Source organism: Stegostoma tigrinum, chromosome 21 (genome assembly GCF_030684315.1).
Source record: "Stegostoma tigrinum isolate sSteTig4 chromosome 21, sSteTig4.hap1, whole genome shotgun sequence".
Classification (NCBI taxonomy): domain Eukaryota; kingdom Metazoa; phylum Chordata; class Chondrichthyes; order Orectolobiformes; family Stegostomatidae; genus Stegostoma; species Stegostoma tigrinum.
This window is the reverse complement of record NC_081374.1, coordinates 41,934,954-41,957,378: the sequence shown is the minus strand read 5'-3', so window position 1 is coordinate 41,957,378 and position 22,425 is coordinate 41,934,954. Positions and strand designations below refer to the sequence as shown.

The 22,425-nt window shown below is 40.6% G+C and overlaps 1 protein-coding gene across 3 annotated transcripts in view; it reads left to right on the top strand.

Moving 5' to 3' along the window:
• Positions 1–20,902, top strand: part of nras (NRAS proto-oncogene, GTPase) — a 68,519-nt gene extending 47,617 nt beyond the window's left edge. For all 3 annotated transcript variants that reach the window (XM_048553290.2, XM_048553289.2, XM_048553291.2), the window contains exons 5-6: positions 1,400–1,523; positions 15,917–20,902. In XM_048553290.2, coding sequence (XP_048409247.1) covers positions 1,400–1,519 — 120 coding nt within the window. In that variant the 3' untranslated portion in view covers positions 1,520–1,523; positions 15,917–20,902. The remainder of the gene's footprint in view (positions 1–1,399; positions 1,524–15,916) is intronic.
• The last annotated feature ends 1,523 nt before the right edge of the window (positions 20,903–22,425 follow it).

Genomic DNA, 22,425 nt, shown 5'->3' with positions numbered 1-22,425 from the left:
GCTGTCAGACTTGCTGAGTTTTTCCAGCAAATCTGTTCTTGTTTTGGATTTCCAGTATCCACAGTTTTTGTTATTTTGGCAATTGAAGTGGTGTTCGCTTTACCTTCTGAGACATCAGGAAAACTCTTGATAAATGTCCTTTTAACAGTGCATTACTGCCATTGGGCAGGTTTGTAAGAATTTGTCTGGATATGGAGCATTAGTGGACTATAAACTGCTGAACTGTATTATATTTTGCAGCAACAGCAAGGCCACCTGTATATGGAACCTCGAGATGGGGGCGATTCTAAGCTAGTATTTTGCATCAGTGCTTATTGTGGAGAAGGATAGGGAAGGTAGAGAACATGCGGAAATAAATAACAACATCTTGAAAAATGTCTGTATCACAGAGCAGGTGGTGCTGGACGTCTTAAACGCACAAAGATGGATAAATCTCTGGGACCTGATCGGGTGTACCCTAGAAATCTGGGAAGGTAGGGAAGTGATTGTTAGGCCCCTTGCTTCGATATTTATATCCTTGATAGCTACAGGTCAGTTGCTAGATGAGTGGAGGTTGGCTAACATGGTGCCATTATTTAAGAAAGGTGGTAAGGAAATGCCAGGGAACTATTGACCCGTAACCCTGACATCAGTGGTTTTGCAAGTTGTTGGAGGAAATCCTGAGGGACAGGATTTATATGTATTTGGGAAGGCAAGGACTGATTAGGAATAGGTAACATGGCTTTGTGCATGAGAAATTGTGTCTCTCTAACTTGACTGAATTTTTTGGAGTAGTAACAAAGTGTTTTGGTGAGGGCAGAGCAGTGGGTGTGATCTATATGGTCTTCACTAAGGTGTTCGACAAGCTTCCTGGCAGACTGGTTAGCAAGGTTTAAAAATACGGAACACAGGGAGAGCTAGCCATTTGGATACAGAACTTGCTTGAGAAAAGATTTAAAAGTGTCCTAAGGGACAACTTTTTCCACACGGGGTGGTACGTGTATGGAATAAGCTGCCAGAGAAATTGGTGGAGGTTGGTACAATTACAGCACTTAAAAGGCATTTGGATGGTTATATGAATAGGAAGGGTTTAGAGGAATATGGGCCAAATGCTGGCAAATGGGACTAGATTAATTTGGGATATCTGGCCAGTGTGGATGGGTTGGATGGAAGGGTCTGTTTCTGTGCCGTACACCTCTGTAGCTCTGTGAACTTTTATTCTCTCACCTTCATGCTATGTAGTTTGAGTTTGAGAAGCCACAAAAAAGCCAACTGATTAAAATGCCACTTGTGTGCTATAGCTAACATACCATCTTTTAGATTCTGGTCATCACTGATATGTAACAAATAACATTTGATAAACGCTCTCTTCCTTTTAATTGTCTTTCATCAATGAAACTGTTTTTCTTTTGTAATATAGGGAGTTGAAGATGCATTTTACACACTGGTACGAGAGATTCGGCAGTACAGAATGATAAAACTCAACAGTCAAGATGATAGAAACCAAGGCTGCTTGGGATTAAAATGCATTATTATGTAATTAGGTAAGTAGTTCTTGTTTCTCAAGGATTTTGTACTAAAACAAATTAATTGGGCTGAAGGTCTATGCACTGAAGTAATATTAAGAGCACTGGGACTGCAAGGAACATGATACTGGCTGGGCTGCTGAGGCTGGGACTCAGGTGATGAGCCAATGACTAATGGTGGTCCCTGAAGGACTAGAGCTAAGGTGGCTAAGTGGACTCCTTGAGGATATGCAGCATGTCTGGTGTAGCTCTTAATACCACAGCATGTTAGAAGATTAGAAAGGTTGTGCAGTCAATCCAGCGAGGACATAGTATGAGGTGTTTTACAGCTGTTTTCAGAGAATGTTTGATAACTTCATATTTTAAAAAGGAAATAATAGTGGTTGAGGATATGCTGTTACTTCTGCGCTACACTTAGCTGAGAGGAGCTGATGGGGTTGGAGTTTGGGTTGTTGTATGCTGCATGTGAAATTTAGAGGGGAAGAATGCACGAGTGTGTGAGAGCGCGCAATTAAGGAAGTCAGGTGCTAACCCACTCACCATCCTCCAACAAAAAGAACCTGTCCACAAAGGCTGGGTGACAAGAAAATCCAAGTGGAAAGACAACATGGTTCAGAACCCCACTTTTATTTGAATTCCACTTTGTTCAGGTCATAGTGTGCGCTGCCAGAAGGCGAATAGAAGATCAACAGGTGGTTGGTTAGTTCATTTGGATGGATGACTAGTTTGTAGTACAGAGTGATGACAGCAGCATGGCTTTGATTCGTGTGCCAGCTGAGGTCACTGAAGATCCCACCTTCTCTCCTTCACGCCTTGTCTGAGACATGGTGACCCTCCACTTAAACTCTTTACACCTCTCATGAGAAAGCAGCCCTATGATCCTCTGAGACAATGGTGACTTTACCTTTTACCTCAGTTTGGGAAAGTTAAATCAGCAGAGGTAGCCTCAAAGAAGAATCCATTGTGTGTATTCAGGACAGTTCTCTACATAATGTGGATCTCTAGAACTGAGTGTATTTTGGCTTAGTTAATATATAACAAGATAGGTTTAGTGAATGATGTTAAATAAAAAAATTTCACCAGGACTATGTTCATGACCACTATTTCCTCAAAGCACAGTTACAAGAAGGTTCAGCGCAAGCCAACTAGCACATTGATACTGTTCTGAGCAATGAGGTTCGGTTTCAGAAACCGCTGCCGTGCACAGACCTGTAGGATTTTGTAATGGCTGAATAGTCTAATCCTGGAGTAACAGACTCTTGCATAGGTGGGGCAGGTGGTGTTTGAGGAGTAGGTGGCTGAGATGCTCTGGATTCTCTGTGCTCTTTCTGCAACTTATGCTCCAGTCAGTAATGCTAGAAGTGGTTCGCACCTTTGCGCATGCTTCTCTAGTTTGTGTATTCTAGGGTGAGTGACTCCCATGTGTTGTTTGGAATGTTGTGTGTATTTTGGGAAGCTTTCAGGGTGTCCTTGTATTGAATCCTGTGTCCTCCTAGTGATCGCTTAGTATAGTGGAGCTCAGAAGTAAGCTTTTATTTAGGGAATCTTGAATGTGGCCCGTTTATGGCAGTGCCTTGATACTGTGAATATTGGTCTGGGAGAGGATGCTCATGTTGCTATGCTTTCGCTGCCAGTGGACTTGCAGAATTTTGTGAAAACTGTGCTGGTGATAATGCTCCAGGAATTTGAGATATATACTGCACATTGTTCTTATTTCTCTTGCATACAGGAGGGTGGCGTCCGTGGCTGCTCTATAGACCTCGAGCTTACTGATGTGTTTAAGGTCTTGGACTTCAAGCACACTGTTCCTGAGGCATCCAGAAGCTGCAGTGGTGCTTGAGTTGGATTTCATTGTTGATGTCTGCTCACATTAAAAAGAGGCTCCTGAGATATGGAAGATGATCCACAATGTCCAGAGGCTCACTATAGATTTTAATGAGTGGGGGACAGTGTTATGTGGCATCAGTGGGCTGGTGAAGAGCCTTTGTTTCCTGCATACTAAGTCCAAGGTGCGCGCTCTGTTGCCTCAGCGTATGCATCAGCATTGGATGTACCTTGGCATCTGAGTATGTATCTGCATGCATAGAGTATCTTTTGTATACTAGAGCTCTAACAGAAGTGAGGTGGTCTTGGTTCTGGCCTGGAGGTCTTGTAAATTGGCTCCACTCCAGCAGGGAGTTTCATTGAGATGGGTTTGAGCTTTGCAGCGATGTAAAACATCAGTGCAATGATGCAGCCCTGCTTGATGTTTGCATTTGTATTAGATCTGTGGTGGATGGTTTGTGAGGGCCACTTCTTGCGTGTCTTTGTGAAGCAGGCAGAGACTGGTGACAAATTTCTGTCGGCAGCCAAATTTGTGTAGGAAATGCCATTGTCCCTCACTGACACAGTCAAAGGCTTTTGTGAGATCAAAGAGGGCCCTATATAGAGGTTGCTGTTGTTCCCTGCGTTTTCTTTGATTTGTTGCATTCTGAAAATCATGTTCATTGTTTGGTTGAACCTGCACTGAAAGTCAGGAAAGACCTCTTTAGCCACAAGAAAGAGGCAGTTGAGGACTCTTGCAATGACATTTCCAGCAGCATTCAGTAGGCAAATTTCTCTCTAATTTCCACAATCGGATCTGTATCATAGAATCCCTGCAGTGTGGAAAAAGGCCATCTGGCCCATCGAGTCTGCACAACCCTACGAAGACCATCTCAGACCCAGCTTCTTACCCTTCTTCTGTGTTCCCCCCCCAAAAAAAAATAACCATGCATTTACCATGGCTCATCCACATACGCTCATCCCTGGAAATTATGGGGAAATTTAGCATGGCCAGTACATCTACCTTGCGCATTTATGGACATCTGAGATCTCCGGCATTGCTCCTTTTCTTTCAGACAAAGCCAGTGATGATGTGGATTCATGTCAAGAGGGCCTCTCTATCAGATTTTAGTGTTTCAGCAGGGATTGTATCTGTACTGGAGGCCTTGTTGGCTGTCAGCTGTTCGATCACTTTTCTGATCTCTCAGCAAGATGGAGGTGCCCTGAGATGATGGGGGATAGTGTGTTTGAAACTACGTTGAGAACACTTTTGTTGAAAGCTGCATCTTAGAGATGGTCCTCAAAGTACTGTCTCCAGCAGGTATTGACTGCCCATTGGTCATTGAGCAACTTCAGATGCCTGTAGACCTGATTCGTCTTGAGGTTTGGTGGAGTTGCAAGTATAGGAGCGCGTTGTATTTGTTGTCTAGCAGGTCCAGGATGTCCTGATCATTCTTGTCAAACGAATTTTGGTGTTTCCTGGTTGAGAGCCAGAGTGTCTCCATACATGCTGGCTTTCAGCAAGGACCAGACATTGTGGAGACTCTGCGCCTCAGGCTCATTGGTTGTTGCCAGATTGGCTGTGTGGTGCCGATTTAATAAGCCTTGTTTCTGAGAGTTGTTGAGTCCAATGTGGCAGAATTTTTACTGCTCCTGCCAGTTGGGGCTATGTTGGTGGAAATGGTAGACCAGGTTAGTCAGTGGTTAGTCCAGCAGTTGATGACCCTGGGAATGGCATGAGTGAAGTGGATATCTTTGCTGTCCCTTGCTTGGATAATGTTATGGTCTGTTAGGTGCCAATGCGCAGCAGGGGTATTGACATAAGGCCTTCTGCTTCTCCCTGTGGCAGAACAGAATGTTTTCTGTGACAAGGGCATATTCTAGACACTTCATCGAGAGGAGGTTTCCATTGGAGTTTTGTTTTCCTACACCACCTTTGCCTAACACATCTTCCTAAACGTTTGTGACCCTCTTGAATCTGGCATTGAAAATGATATCAAATTCTGAAGAAGGGTTACTGGAGCCGAAACCATTAACTCTGCTTTCTCTCAGCAGGTGCTACCAGAATTGAGTTTTTAACGGTAATTTCTGCTTTTGTTGTCATCTCTATGGAGTATATATTGGCTGTAAGAAACAAACCGGTGGGACAGAGTCATGGAGTCATTCAGCGTAGAAACAGATGCTTTAGCCCATCATGCTATGCCAACCAACAACAGCAAATTACACTATTCTCATTTACCTCACTAGGTCCATAGCCTACTATGAACTGGCATTTAAAATACTCCTCCAGATGCTGCTTAAATGTTGAGTGTACCTGCCTACACCACCCTCTCAGGCAGCACATTCCATAGTTTTACCACAATCTGGGTAAAAAATATTTTTCTCAGATCTCCTCTAAACCACTTACTCGTATTAATCTACCACTCGCTGCATTCCTTTTTAATCAGGAACTTAGTGCAGAATTTGCAGTTGGAGCTTCTTGAAAGGACCAAAAACCGAAGTAAAAGAACCTAGTTATTCAACGAATTTTGCACCTTTTTTCCAATTTCCAAATTATTTTCATTGCATTTGTTATGACTGAACACAATGGGTTAAAATATTGTCTTGGGAAGTAGCAAGGGGCTTGTATTATACAGTGAGCTGGTTATTTAATTCAGTTGATATTAGCAGAACTGAATAGAATGAGTTCCTTTTTAGTATTCATTTGTGAAAATGGATGTCACTGGCTACGCCAGCATTTATTACTCATCCCTAATTGCCCAGAGGGTAGTTAAAAGTCAACGGTGTTGCTGTCGGTCTGGAGCCAATATAGGTCAGGCCAGGTAAGGATAGAAGATTTCGTTCCCTAAAGGACATCACTTAATCAGGTTGTTAATACCAATTGACAACAAATCTCTGGGTGGCATATGTTAGCGTCTCTTGAACTTACAGTCCACAGAGAACAGGTGTATTGTTGTTGAGGTTGTCCATAAGAGTGTTGATTTTCCAAATCCCAAAATTAATTTGGGTGGGTGAGGAGAGGTAGACTTGTTGGGGTGCAAGATTCCTGTGGATGGATTCTTTTAACTAACCACCACACAATAGAGCAAAGTCTTTACCAAATGACAGAGTTCAGAAACTTGTCTGATGCAACCCTATGATGTCTTTTTGTGCTATCTCTCTTCAACATGTAAGACAAAGTTAGAAAGACATTCAAGAAAGTAGTTCTGACTCAATAAAGATATAGGCCAGTAAAGAAGGACCATTCTGTGCCAACCACGGCCTACCCAGGAGTTTAGGGGTTCTCCTTAAATTCTCTGTTGATACTGATTTGCTTCAGTTCCTCTCTCTTACTAAACCCTGTGTTCCCCATCATTTCCTATACGTTAGTCATCCCTCCCTTGTAAAGTCACAAGTGCAGTATCAACCTGTTCCCTATTATAAATTTCCCCCATTCTGCCTGTAAGGAACCTACATTCGTTTTCAGCAACCTTCTTCTCTTTGCAGACCTATAGAAACATTTACAGTCGGTTCTTATATTCTCTACAAGCCAACTATCATATGCTTTTTTTCCCCTTAATCATTTGGTCCTCCGTTGCTGATCTCTTAACTGTTTGCAATCCTCATGTCTATTGTTTTCTCTTGCCAGTTTATACGCCTCTTCTAATGCATCTAACACTCTTTCTAGTTTCCCTCGTAAGCCATTGTTTGCCACTGTTCTCTTTGTACGCTTGTGCCTGACAGGAAAAAACAATTTTTGTCATTTACCTGTTTGCTATTGACAATCCACTTTTATTACTTTGTGACATTTCCCAATTCATCTTAACCAGTTCACACCTCATACAGCATTGTAGTTTTTCAAGATTCGGGACCCTAGTCTCCGAATCATCTACCTCACACTCCACCTTAATGAAGAATTCTAGCATATTATGATCACTCATCCCCAAGCTATCTTACAACTACATTACCAATTACTCCTTTATGACTGCAAGACACCCAGTTTGAGATAGTTTGCTCTCTGGTTGGTTCCTCAGTGGTCCACAATTCCTGCGGTATTGTGACTATTTTGATTTGCTCAATCTATGTGCAGATTAAAGTCACCCATAGTTACAGATATTCCTTTACCACATGCATCTCTAATTTACTATTTAATGCCATTCCCAGCATCACTACAGTTTGGTGGCCTGTATATCATTCCCAGTAATGTTAATTTGTCCCTTTGTATTTCTCAATGCTACCCACGCAGGTTGTACATTTTCTGACTTAATATCATTCCTTGATATTATATTTCTTCCCTCTAACCAGTAATGCATTTTCTCTAAATGCTGATTATCCATAGATGTTCAGTTCCTATCTGTTGTCACCCTGCAGCCATGTTTCTTTAATCCTAACTATATTATATCCTTGCGTTTATTTGCACGATTAAGTCATCTGCCTTATTTTGAATGCTGTGTGCATTCAGGCACAAAGCCTTAAGGTTTATCTTGTTAACATACCTTGTTCCATTTCCACTGTCTTTTACTGTGCCCTTGTTTGGTTCTTGCCTTCGATTCCACTGCCTGTCACTTCTCTGATTCCTTTTTCTGTCTTGTTCTTGTCCTTCATTCCCTTTCCTGTAATTTGCATAAATTCCCATACAAGTACCAATTTAAACACACCTCCCCCACCACCCCCCCCCCCCCCCCCAACCACTCTAGCAAATCTCCTGCTCTGGCATCAATCTTGATTCTGCACAGATGTAACCCATCCAGTATGTAATGATCCCGTGTCTCCCAGAACTGGTATCAGTCTCCTAGGACTCAGAAACCATCCCCCTCACACTGTTTCTTTAGACAGCTGTTCAACCTATATATCCTGCTATTTATACTAACTAGCACCATGCTAGTAGTAATCTTGAGATCACTACCTTTTTCAAATTCTACTCGTCGTGGCCACAAAAACACCTAGCTGTTCCCCTTACAAATGAATCCGATATGGCTATTGCATTTCCACACATTTTTCTCCTTCCCTGTCCAGCAGAGTCATCTGTGGTACTATGAATTTGCTCTTTTCTCCCTATAGGTCATTCCCCTGACTGTGCCCAGTGGTCACCCATCCCCTTTCTGCCTGTGGAATCATAGACTGTGGTGTGACAATCTCTGTGTGCTGCCCATGATTCTCTCATCTTTGTGGATGTTCCACAATATCCCCACAGACTACTCCAGCTCCGAAACCCGAGCTTCCAGGAGCTGAAGCTGCAGACACTTCCTGCAGATGTGCTGACTGGCTATGTTGATAAAGATTAGGCAGAAGATTGACAAAGTTTTGAAAATCAGCAAGAATAGCCAGAGAACAAGGGAGAAAATAAGCTTTGAGGGTAAACTAACAAGTAACTTCAAAACAGGCAGGAGAAACTTTAAATATCTGAGAAGAAAGAGAGAAGCCAGTGAACATAGGCCTCTCAGAATGAGGCTGGGAAAATAATTCAGAACTGAGAAATGGCAAAGGATTTGAATAAATATTTTTCATTAGTCTTCACTAATGAAGACACTGATACATTCCTAAAAAACTAAATCAAGGGGAAAAAGTGAGAGGAAAGAAACACAATAATTATTGCTAGAGAAATCGTGTTAGGGAAACTAATGGAGATAAAGTCAAATAAGTCACGTGGAGCTGATGAGATGCATCCTAGGAAATTGAAGGAAGTATTGAGAGATAGTGATAGTGGAAGGTGAAGTTAAAGATTATCAGATAAACCATGATCCCATTGAATGTTGGAGCAGACTTGAATGGCCTACTTCTGCTCCGACATCTGGTCTCTTGTCTCTTCTGTTGCACTTTGATTATCATTACTGGGATCCATTAAATGTACTATTACCTTGTCCTTTCTCTTTAACATTTAAATTTCCTGTTGAATGAACCCTCCCATCCATTTTTTAAGTCCCATTAAACAATTCATTAGTCCTCTGGTCCTAGCATGGTTCAAGCAAAGGCGGTCCCACTGATGCAGTTTCCTCTTTTCTCAGTACTTGTGTCAATGCCCCTCTGATCAAAACCCATTCTCCCATAACAACCTTAAAGCTATGAATTTGAATCTGTGATGTTATTTCCCCCTCCCATTTTGCTTAATAGTCCTTTTGAAGCGTTGTTTGCTTTTAGCTGTTTGTAAAAATGTAATCCAGATGCTTCTACTGTTGGCTTGGGGAGGCTTGGGGACCACTTTGCAGAAAACCTCCGCTCAGTTCGCAATAAACAACTGCACCTCCCAGTCGCAAACCATTTCCGCTCCCCCTCCCATTCTTTAGATGACATGTCCATCATGGGCCTCCTGCAGTGCCACAATGATGCCACCCGAAGGTTGCAGGAACAGCAACTCTCATTCCGCTTGGGAACGCTGCAGCCTAATGGTATCAATGTGGACTTCACCAGCTTCAAAATCTCCCCTTCCCCCACCGCATCCCAAAACCAGCCCAGTTCGTCCCCTCCCCCCACTGCACCACACAACCAGCCCAGCTCTTCCCCTCCACCCATTGCATCCCAAAACCAGTCCTACCTGTCTCTGCCTCCCTAACCTGTTCTTCCTCTCACCCATCCCTTCCTCCCACCCCAAGCCGCACCTCCATCTCCTACCTACTAACCTCATCCCACCTCCTTGACCTGTCCGTCTTCCCTGGACTGACCTATCCCCTCCCTACCTCCCCACCTATACTCTCCTCTCCACCTATCTTCTTTTCTCTCCATCTTCGGTCCACCTCCCCCTCTCTCCCTATTTATTCCAGAACCCTCACCCCATCCCCCTCTCTGATGAAGGGTCTAGGCCCGAAACGTCAGCTTTTGTGCTCCTGAGATGCTGCTGGGCCTGCTGTGTTCATCCAGCCTCACATTTTATTATCTTGGATTCTCCAGCATCTGCAGTTCCCATTATCGCTTCTACTGTTCTGTCCATTTTCAGTATATTATTATCTAAGGGTCAGTGGCAGTGTTTCCCAAACTTTTTTGAGGAGTGGGGTTAAGAGGAAGAATGGGAATCAGATCAACGAGACCAAGGGATAGGGAAGAGAGAACCTGAGAGAACATAGTGGCAGAATAGTTATTGCTGCAGCAGTGGTTCCTTGGATCTTACCATCCCAAAGGTTCATTTCTGCTCTAACACCATGCCCACATCACTCAACATTGGCTAAAAAACTTTGGGAAACCTTTAGAAATTCCTTATACTTTCTACAGAACAATGTCCCTTCGTACTTACATTGGCATTCATTTGCCAGTTATAGGCCCATTCAAAAAGTGTATTAATGTCTGCTTATATTTTGTGGCGTCTCTTCCATTTAAAAAATGTTCACCAATTTGGTGTCACTTTCAAATTTGGAATAGTTCTGATTCCTGACTCCCAACGTTTTATGTTAATTGTGAGTGACCCTAAAACAATCCTTTTGAAATAAGTTTGGATTTCATTTACTTTCTTACCAGTGATGCTAAGCTAATTCGTCTATAGTTCTCCAACTTGTTCTGTTTTCCTTTTTAAGTAGAGGAATCACATTTGTTTGATTAAATCAAATTAATTAGATTACTCTTCTGGGGTGCAATGTGCAGTTCTGGTTGCACTGTTATGGGAAGGATATTATTAAACTGAAGAACGTTCAGAAAAGATTTACTAGGACATCACTGGGAATGGATGGTTTGAGATACAAAAGTAGACTGGAAGGACTGGGACTTTCTTTTGTTAGAGCATAGGAAGTTGAGGGGTAACCTTATTGAGGTTTGTGAAATCATGAGGGGCATAGATACAGTGAATGACAAGCGTCTTTTTCCGTAGGGTGGGGGAATTTAAAAACTATGGGGCAAATTTTTAAGATGAGAGGAGAAAGCTTTAAAAAGGACATGGGCAACATTACTGCCAGAGAAAGTGGTGGATACAGGTACACTAATATCGATTAAAAGCCATTTAAATAATTTCATGAATTGGAAAGGTTTGTAGGGATATGAGCCAAGCACAGGCAGATGACACTCATTTAGTTTGAGAACATTGTGGACCAAAGGGTCTGTTTCCATGCCATATGACTGTATGATTCTATGACTCTAGATATTCGAGAGTGTCGATGACCATTCTACAGTTCAAGCTTTTTAGTGCACTGATGCAGCATTAAGTCAAGCGCATAGCACGTTTGGTGGGTTGCAGTTTAAAAATTCCAAACTGAGGTTTTTGTTGCAAGTTACTTGGAAAATTTTGAAAGCAAGTATTGAACAGAGTTAATTTGAATTTATGATTGAACTTTTACAAACTGCAATTGTTTGCAATGCATGTTCAGTTTGGTCATGCACTTCTAAGTTATTATGAATTATTACAAATCTAGAGCTGCCTGGATGACTGAAGAGTTAGAAATTAAGATAAAATGAGAAGAGTTATGCTTATAATGAAATGTGAGGCTGGATGAACACAGCAGGCCCAGCAGCATCTCAGGAGCACAAAAGCTGACGTTTCGGAACTAGACCCTTCATCAGAGAGGGGGATGGGGTGAGGGTTCTGGAATAAATAGGGAGAGAGGGGGAGGTGGACCGAAGATGGAGAGAAAAGAAGATAGGTGGAGAGGAGAGTATAGGTGGGGAGGTAGGGAGGGGATAGGTCAGTCCAGGGAAGACGGACAGGCCAAGGAGGTGGGATGAGGTTAGTAGGTAGGAGATGGAGGTGCGGCTTGGGGTGGGAGGAAGGGATGGGTGAGAGGAAGAACAGGTTAGGGAGGCAGAGACAGGTAGGACTGGTTTTGGGATGCAGTGGGTGGAGGGGAAGAGCTGGGCTGGTTGTGTGGTGCAGTGGGGGGAGGGGACGAACTGGGCTGGTTTTGGGATGCGGTGGGGGAAGGGGAGATTTTGAAGCTGGTGAAGTCCACATTGATACCATTGGGCTGCAGGGTTCCCAAGCGGAATGAGAGTTGCTGTTCCTGCAACCTTCGGGTGGCATCATTGTGGCACTGCAGGAGGCCCATGATGGACATGTCATCTAAAGAATGGGAGGAGGAGTGGAAATGGTTTGCGACTGAGAGGTGCGGTTGTTTATTGCGAACCGAGCGGAGGTGTTCTGCAAAGCGGTCCCCAAGCCTCCACTTGGTTTTCCCAATGTAGAGGAAGCCGCACCGGGTACAGTGGATGCAGTATACCACATTGGCAGATGTGCAGGTAAACCTCTGCTTAATGTGGAAAGTCATCTTGGGGCCTGGAGAGGGGTGAGGCAGGAGGTGTGGGGGCAAGTGTAGCATTTCCTGTGGTTGCAGGGGAAGGTGCGGTGGGGTTGGAGGGCAGTGTGGAGCGAACAAGGGAGTCACGGAGAGAGTGGTCTCTCCGGAAAGCAGACAAGGGTGGGGATGGAAAAATGTCTTGGGTGGTGGGGTCGGATTGTAGATGGCGGAAGTGTCGGAGGATGATGCTTTGTATCCGGAGGTTGGTGGGGTGGTGTGTTTGAACGAGGGAGATCCTCTTTGGGCGGTTGTGGCGGGGGCGGGGTGTGAGGGATGTGTTGCGGGAGATGCGGTCAACGGCGTTCTCGACCACTGTGGGGGGAAAGTTATCAAAGTTATGCTTATGATGGATTTCAGGTAGAAAATGCAATTGAGAACTGAACAACACAAAGTTTAGAAGAGAGTTGAGAAGCAGAAACGGATTATGAAAAGAGCATGGCAGCCAATATCAAAGCGAATTCTGAAGACTCTTGTAGTAGAAGAGTGGTAAAAGATTGGGGCTAATTAGTGACCAAAAAGGAGATTTATAAATGGAAGCACGGCTGAGATATTAAATGAATACTTTGTAATTGTCTTTATTAAAGGTGATGATGCTCCTCAGGCAATAGTGTCAAAGAATGAAATAGTCATTCGAACAGTTAGAAATTCAAATATTGGATAAGCTTATGGTACTTTGAAGTTGAAGCTGCACCAGGATTTAATGAGGTGAGTCCAAGCATAGTGAAAGAAGTGATGGTGGAAATTGTGGAGGCACTGTCTTAATTTTTCAATCTTGCTTAGACTGGTGTGCTGCTAGAAGACTGGAGAATTGCAAACATTATGTCCTTATTTATAGAAAGGTTTGATGAGGGAAAGTAATGGTCTCGTGTCGCTATCATTGGTCTATTAATTCAGAGACCTGGCTAATATTCTAAGGTCCAGGGTTTGAATCCCCCTGTGGCAGACAGTGGAATTTGAATTCACTGACAATTTGGAATTAAAAGTGTAATGATGACCATAAATCCATTGCTGATTGGTGAACCAGATGGGTTTTCCAATATCCTTTAGGGAAGGAAACTGCCGTCTTTGCTTGGTCTGACCTATGTGACTCCACACCCACAGCAATGTGGTTAACTCTTAATTGCCCTCTGGGCAATTAGGGATGGGCAATGACATCCTCTTCCCATGAATGAATGAAAGGAAGGATAGCTCCAACAATTACAAACCAGTCAATTTGACTTTGGTATTGTGAAAGCCTCCAGAAATTATTTACGATGGAATTAATAATCACATGGGCAGATGTCAGTTGATTCATGAGAACTGGCATGAATTTCTTCATGGAAAATAATGTTTAACTAATTTGGAGTCTTTTTGAACAAGTAACAAAGAGAGTTGATTAGGATGGTGCTGCAGATGTAGTGCACATAGACTTTCAAAATGTGTTTGCTATGCTTCCACACAACAGTCTCGTTCAGAGTTAGAGCTGATGGGGTGTGGTGATACATTTTAATAGAAGGAATATGCAAAGATATTATAAAATAGAGTACTGCTCTAAAGTGTATGCAAAAGCACAGAACCTAGCTGTATATGTCCGTAATTCATTAATGGTGGTAGTACAGGTGAAGAGCAGTTAATAAAATGTGCAATATCTTCTGCTTTATCAGTAGAGGTATAGAACACAAGAGCAATGAGGTTATGATGAGCTTGTATATAAGGCTGTAGTTAGAACTCAGCTGGAATATTATGTACAGTTCTGAATGCCACACATCAGAAAGTGTGTGACTGCATTGAAGAGAGTACACAACAATGGTTCCAGGGGTGAGAAGCTTCAATTATAAAGACAAATTCTGGAAGTTGTGACTTCTTTCTTGGATAGGAGAAGGCTAAGAGGATATTTAACACAAGTTTTCAAAATCATGAAGGTCCTTGGTGGAATAAAAAGATGAAACGTGAAAGAGTGCAGATTTAAAGCAATTTTCAAAAGAAGTAAATAGAATGCGAGGAAAAACCTTTTTCACACTGCATATAATTGGGGTTTGGAATGTACTGATTGGAAGTATGGTGGAAGTAGGTTCAGTTGGGGCATACGAGAGAATGTTAGATGATTATTTGAATAGAAATAATGTGACAGTTTACAGGGCAAAGGCAGGTGAATGACATTAATTTGTAATGCTCATTTGGAGAACCAACGCAAATGCAATGAGTTGCCTTTTGTGATTATGTAATTACCTGCCTGAAGGTATAGAATCTCCAGTAGACTTAACAGGATGTGGGAACTTCAATATCTCATGGTCCATCAAGATGGATGAAGTGTCTCAGTGTCTCCAACTGCTCTAGTTCAAACTCTGGATTTCTGAGCATGGGGGGCAGCTGGAGTCATTGTAGAGCATCAGGAGCATGAGAGTTTCCTAGATCATGCTTCTTACAAGTTCCTCACCCATTGGTAGTGAGGTCAGCATATTAGGTGCGTGGTCATCAGGAAGAGTAGAAAAAGACGGCGGTAGTCTTTGGACAGTGTGCTGTTCCAACAGATAGTCAATATTAGTGATTGCTGGGGTGGTAATACCCTGATGAAATGCTGGTCAGATCCTGGGAGGAATGGATGGGAATTCTGCTGGAAGGAAAAATAAACTGCCAAATATAGTTACAGGGGATACTGTAGCTAACGGGGCAGACAGTCCTCTCTGAAACCATTATTGAGAGTTGTGTTGTTGGTTCCCTGGTGCCAGTGTAAAGGAGAGATTTGAATTAACTCAGAACCAGCACAGACCATGCTTGACTAATCTGATTCATTTTTTTGATGAAGTAATAGAGAAAGTTGGTGAAGGGAATGTAACGGATGTTGTTTATATGAATTCTAAGAAATGTTGGCGAGGAAAATTTCAGGCTGGTGGAGTACTGGTTTCAGGGGATGAAACAGCAAGTTGTGCTAGATGAGTTTTATTCGGAATGGAGAGTGGCAAATGGTGGTATTGTAAAAGCTAACATTATTTTTTCTGCCGTATACAAGTCATTGAGAAATTTGACTCTGAATTTTGGAATAAAATGTTAACGACCTTGGAAGAATGGCAAACAGTGAGGGTAATACAGATCGCCTGCAAAAGGATAATGGCTTGGAGAGTTGATAAACAGATAGAACATGGAACTTAATATTGATAAGTGAGATTATATCATTTGGAAGGATCGCAACAGGCAATGTAGTTTGGCTCAATTCTTTTCAAATCAAAATGTGCAGTAATCAAAGAACCTGGGGCTCACATGTACATCATCAGCCTTTGAAGATGGCAGGACTCTTTGTGGCTCTTGAGCCATAAGTGACTTTATGACACTAAGAATTTCTTTCAATTTATCTCAAGACAGCAACATTGAAATGTTGATCTGCAAACAGTTTATTGTAAGGTATGAATCACTATTTCAAATGTATCTTTTTATTTCCTGCAGGATATATTGGATGCCTCTACGTAGCAGTCTGTGAAAAATATGCAACCAAAATCTGAGCAAAAATGGAGAAAAAGATCAAGACTAAGTCTTTCATGTGAAATTGCAGACCATACCTACCCATTTTCTCTTAAAAATGTTTTGACATGTAGAATAGTTTTACTAGGTACAGATGCACTTGCTCATTCTCTTTCTGTACATTACACTAAATTTACTGAATTTCATTTTTTTAGTACACTAACAAATTATGTTGTGTATAGTTATCAGACTGAGATACATACTAGTTTGATAAAACTGGTTTTTTAAACATAAAGTGCCTATTTACTGCAACAACAGATTCCAGTTGTTTTGGACCTTGATGCTTACTTGAACTGCCTACTTCTGCCAAACAGTTTTCAAATGTGTAAGTGTCGTATCAACCTTAAAGTATCATAGACACTTGGCAATTTATGGATACAGTTCCTGTGACATTCACCTCAAGCATTAAGGAGAGAAACTAAATTAGTGAAGTTGTGTAACTGTTAAACCAAAAGGTGCAATCTTGCTGAAATGCAGACAGTTACTTACTACAGCCGATCAATGCCTGGGTAACCACTTCAACCTGTGCTATAAAGTTACAAAGTGGTTATACCATACACAGTATCTTAGTTTGTGTTATCTCCCTTACTAAATTATTGTAACCCAAAACAAATAGTTGGGTGCCTACTATCCTGAGTTGGGGATCATTGATAACATTTCTAAAGAATTTTTGTTCTTAAGTTTTCTGCTGTCAGTGCAGAGTTATTGAAAATTTTACCAGTTGGACAAATAATTGTATTGGGATTCATTCAGACTAAATAGGAAGCTTAGCAGTTCCTCAATCAGTGCAGTGAGGTTCTTAAATTGTTCTTAAAATAAATTATTTTTTTTTAAAGAAACAAATCTGATCAGTACTGTATTGAATATCTTTGTGGCTGGTTCCTAATTATTGTGATTTTCATCAGCCGTTAGCCCTAATAGGTATGGTGTACATTTTTAACACCCATTTTCACTAGAAAGCCCAAGGCTGAGATTGATTAAGAACATTAATGGGCAAAGAAGGGGAGTGATCTGTGTGCTTTATTTTCCCATGTGCCTTACCTGATCTGGGAGTGTTTGTTTTCTGTTTACAGTGCAGCCATTCTTTATATTGCCAAGCAGCATTATCCATTTAAACACATTGTACATTTCAGGCTTCTATAACGTTGTTTTGGTGATATGATTTGATGTCCATTGTACAAACACTGGAAACCTTAAAAGCAAAATTATTGGGAACACGCGCCTTTGTGCAGAAGCATTACAGTAATGTCTTGAAGAAAAAGAATTTAAGTCTTGAGTTTTATTTCTGGCCAGAGGGAATCACAATGCTTTTTTAAAACTAATAAATGAACTATATTTCAGGTCCAACAATTTGCTGAGCTCCTCTTCACAACCAGAAAGCAAAATCAAGATTTATAGTAGTGTTTGGTAAGCAACACTGCTTAATTGGTATTTTGATTTACGATTTAGAGTTTGTATCTGATAACAATCCATTACAATAGAAGGTAGTTTGAGGATGATTTTGCAGATAAATCAATTTAAAAATTAATAACTGTATCACAACCAAAACAGCTGTGTGAAGTTGGATCATGCGCCCTTAAATGTGTGACAGTAATAACTAAACCCCAAAGTTATATGATGGTGTATAATGAAAAGCGCAGGATGTGCCAATAAGAACATTTTTTAATGTCTTGGGGCTTATTCTCCTGTCATTCTGGGCCCTACACCCTTCACTGTACATTGAAGGCCAAATTGCACTTCCCTTATTAAAATTATTAACTTTCCATTTTAAGAAAGGAAAATCCTATAAGTAATTCATGTTTGGTTACAGCCTGCCCTGTTTCTTTAGTTCGTCACCATTACCAACACACATCACATCTAAGTATGGTGATTTTTCCTGGGAACACCAAGACCAACAGGAAGAAGTGTGCTGTTCAGTTTTAGAAAGCTCCAGAAATTGGAAAGTTTATGTTACATGCAAATTTGTGTACCACATTTTACAACATTGAGCTTATTCAACCCTAAATACATAGTAATATGGAGTAAAGAAATGGGAGTCAAGCACTCAGCCCTTCAGTTCTGTTCTGCCTGAAAATTAGATCATTACTGATGTAGCATATTTTGGAGGCTCTGATAAATATTAGCAAATTGAACCAGACGTACTGAACCTATAGATGACTGCTATTAACTGAAGACCTAAGTCAGATTTTACATTGCTGAGATGTAATTGTATGATGGTCACATCTTGACCTAGGACCTTATTCTCATTTAAGTTCTCTGCATGATATTAAACATTTTAGTAAGCTAAAGAGTTTGGCTTACTGGAAGTTTAAACTGTGTTTTTGCTGACTTGGAGTTTGAATTTGTTTTATTGTTTTCGGTGCTTTTATACTTTTAAATATGGCACTCCCCAAGGTGTGTGTGATAATGTTAATTTGTTCTTCAATCTCTCTTCACTGCTGAAACCTGCACCCCCTTTCATAATATTTGGGAACTCAGTGGGCTGGTCCAAATGACACTCATCACTAGGGTTTCCTGTTAATAGACTAGGGCATTTTTTTTTCTACTCCTCTGAAAGCCTAGTTTTTGTAGTATCCTAAGTTGTGCATCACTAATCAATCACAAGACGTGTGGCCAGTGTCAAAAGAATTAATTGGCTGACTAAACAAGCTGCAAGCGAGTAGGTCAGAAATTCCAATGTAGATATGTTTCTTTATTGTTATTGCATGGAAGCTTTCTATCAGAATTAATATGCTAAAGTACTGAAAAAGTCTCAAGACTATCTAGATTCAATAACTGTATGCTCCACAAAATGCTACAAATAGTCGTGCTTTTGTTTTGCTACATGTGATGTAAGCCCTTCTGCCAGAACACTAGTGAATCAGACATTATCTTTTTAAACTCCATAGGTTTACTTGAAAATTAATCTGAACTTTTCATTTTGTAAACAGATTATCCATACAGTTGTGAAAATGATTTTATTTAATGTTGACATGCGTTTCCAGTTTTGTGCAGTGGCCCAAATCATTCTGTCAAAGCTGATGTCATGTTCTGATGTAGTTAAAGTATTAGCATTTGTGCAATGGCAGGGATTTTGGTTTGCATTTATCAAAGCATTTGCTGTGGTTTCAGACTGATGACCATTTATTATAGCTGTATTAAGACTCTGAGACACAGCATCTTTTTACATCTCAGTTTTCAGGAATAAGGACTTTATATTTTCACTACTGAATGCTCTTTGTAGATGGACATACATGGAATAGTGTAGGTTAGATGGGCTTGAGATCGGTATGACAGGTCGGCACAACATCGAGGGCCGAAGGGCCTGTACTGTGCTGTAATGCTCTATGTTCTATGAAATAATGTTTCTGTCCATTTCATATTTCCTGCCAAATCTATCGCTTTGTATTTCGAAGTTCAGGTGACAAATGTTATGTAATAATGTATGGTTTAAAAAGTATAATTGAAAAGATGTACGTTTTACCCTGTTTGATATTGTATTTGTATTCGTTGTTCAATTCTCCCAGACTTGTGATTCTCTTTGTTCATTTCCTAGTCATCTCTAATCTGAGATTTTAATATGCATTGATAAACTATTAATGTTTGTTCTAGACAAATTTGATGCCATTATTTTGACATGTTCTTAATGTGTGAAGTTTTTAGAATGAGATCTGCTGAAGTAAACTCCTCCACCACTCCCCTAACCACCTCCACCGCCCCAAAATTCTCATCCTCAAAAGATGCTGTCTGTCTTGGGCTTCTACGTAGTGGAATGGAACTTTTTTTCTGCTGAACATGTACGTGAAGGCTCAGTTTATTGTGGAATATTCTTCGTGGAGCAATACATTTGTGATGCACTAAATGAGCATGCTCAGTGTATTGAGATTCAGGTAAAAATTAGTGTAACAAATTGAATGACAAAAACAGACTAACAATATTTCTGTGGTTTTGCAGAAAGGCATTGCTTGTGTGGGAACACTCAAATTGCACAAATAGCTTTTTAAAATAGCCCTATGAAGAATAATGATCTGTGTGATGAAATTCTGGAAGTATGTATTGTTTCTTTGAATCTAATACTTTCATCAGAACAAACTCTTAATCTTTTTGTTTTGATATGTACAGTAGTTAGTGTTATTTTCATATTCTAGAGAAGTATTATGTACATGTTTGGATATTAGAGTGCAGGTTAGCTAGGCTATTCTGGTTTGTAAAGCCGTGAACTAAACTTGCACTGACTATCTCTTCTCCTGTCATTCCCGTATCCGCAATCTACAACAGCAATTTTAAATATGGATAAAATTAATTGATTTCATTTTAGTTTTAATTATCATGCTATAAAAAAAATCAGCAGATCACAGAACTCATCTTCATTCTTGACACTTCCTCTCTGTCCCTCCCATACACACAATTTGCCAAAAAAAAACCTGGGCAGTAATTGTGACAGTGTGTTTCTAATGAACTGGGTTAAATTGTCCCCGTTTTTGTTTTCTTGTTTCACTCATCCCAGATTCAAACATTTGGCAGTGTTCTAGTTCTAAGTAATGAAAAAAAAATTTGAGTGTTCCCTTAACTGTGTACATACTGCATTATTTCCCCCTTTTTGTAACTCCAGAGTATGTCTTGTTAACTCAAGTGCTGGTTTGCTTTCATGATTGTGAAAATGGCTGGCTGAAAATATATTTTTGCATGATGTAACTGCTTTATCCCCATGAAGATGTTGACTTTTTTGTAAATAATATTGTCTTTTAAACTGGGAAACTTTCTGTAAATGAAAAGAATTTCTGAGCTCTGGGACAAAAGGAAAAATATATACAAAGCACTGGTGACCTTTGATTTCTACGGTCGTGTTTCTCCTGCATGCAGGAACATTCACCATGAGCCATTTTGCGTATTCAATGCAGTGAGACAATAAAAGAGAACCTATTCTTTAGATGACTGTTGTCTTGGGCTTTTTCACCTTATGTTGATTTATTTTGATTAGGGCATAAAGAAGCCAAATTGTCAAAGCCATCAAACTACTTCTGTCCTGACAGCTGCTTCAGTTGCAATTTGTTTCAAATTTCTGTATCATTCCTATTTATTTAACACAATTAATAAACAGCTTGTTTCTCCTTCTAGGACTGCAATCTTTGACTAGTGGAAAAAGCTGTTGTGGCTAGAGGGGGATGAGTGAATCAGTTTGAGTTTTTGAATTAGCTGGGGTCAGTTGGTAGCATGTTTACCTTGAGTAGGAAGTTACTAGGCCTTAAGTACTGTGCCAGGATTTGGCAGAAGTGAAAGGTAATGCTCTGTGTAGTACCAAGAATGTTGGCGTTGCTTTCTTTCACAGATTTTAAAGTAAGATCTTGTCTTCCTTCTCACCTGGCCATTGAGAGTCCTATCACTGTTGCAGAGAGCTGGAGAGTAGTTAGCCCCAGTTTGCTGGCCAATATTTAATGTGTTTTTATGATAGAGGAATATCTGCTTATGCTCATTGCAGTAATAACATATGACTGCTATATTCCCTACATGAATAACAGTAACTACACTTTGAAAGTACTGTATGGTTTGTAAAACATTTCGGGGCATCCTGTGATCGTGAAAGGTGCTAAAAAAATACAAGTCCCTTACAGCATGTTTTCAGCAAACCTCTTTTGAAAAGTAAATAAAATAGTTGTCTTTTGTTGTCAAAGCTAACGAGTTAAAACTTCCTCTTCCAAAGTTAACACCATTCGTGTCTTGAATTATTGTGGAGAGTAGTGTTGTACTGAATTACAGATATGTTAAGGTTTGGAAAGAGGGCATTCCTTCCTGAACTGGTTTTGAACATCATGACTTATTTCCATTTCCTTGCCATTTCTCTACACCTTTTGCACGTTGTTCTTATTTAAATAATTGTCTAATGTGCTCTTGTCCATACTTCCAGGCCTGAAAGACTTGCGTGAAAATTTTACTTCACACTTGCATTGGCTGCTTTTGCAAATCGTTTTAAATCTGTGCTGTCTCATTTTTGATCCTTTCACGTAAGGGAACAGTTTATTGCTATCTCCTTTATTCAGCCCATACATGATTTTTGAAAGCTATCACATCTCCACTTAGACCTCTATCCAAGAAAAACAGTGCCTACATCTCCAATTCATTTTCATAGCTGAAACTTTTCATCCATGCAACGAAACTTGTAATCTTTTGATGCACTATTGTCAATGCGCTTTACACCCTTACACTCAGAACTGTACATCATACTCCACCTAATGTCTAATGTGTCTTTTACAAGTTCTGCATAATCTTTGTTCTTGTACTCTATACCCCTATTAATAAAGGCCAGGGTATTGTATGCTTTATGAATTGCCTGATAACCAGTGGGCAGCTTCAATGATTTGTGCAATAAATATCCAGGTCCACTTGAATCCTTTTTGAAATTGTCCCCTTATTGTGTTGTAATGCCAACATGCATTACTTCACATTTATCTGCATTT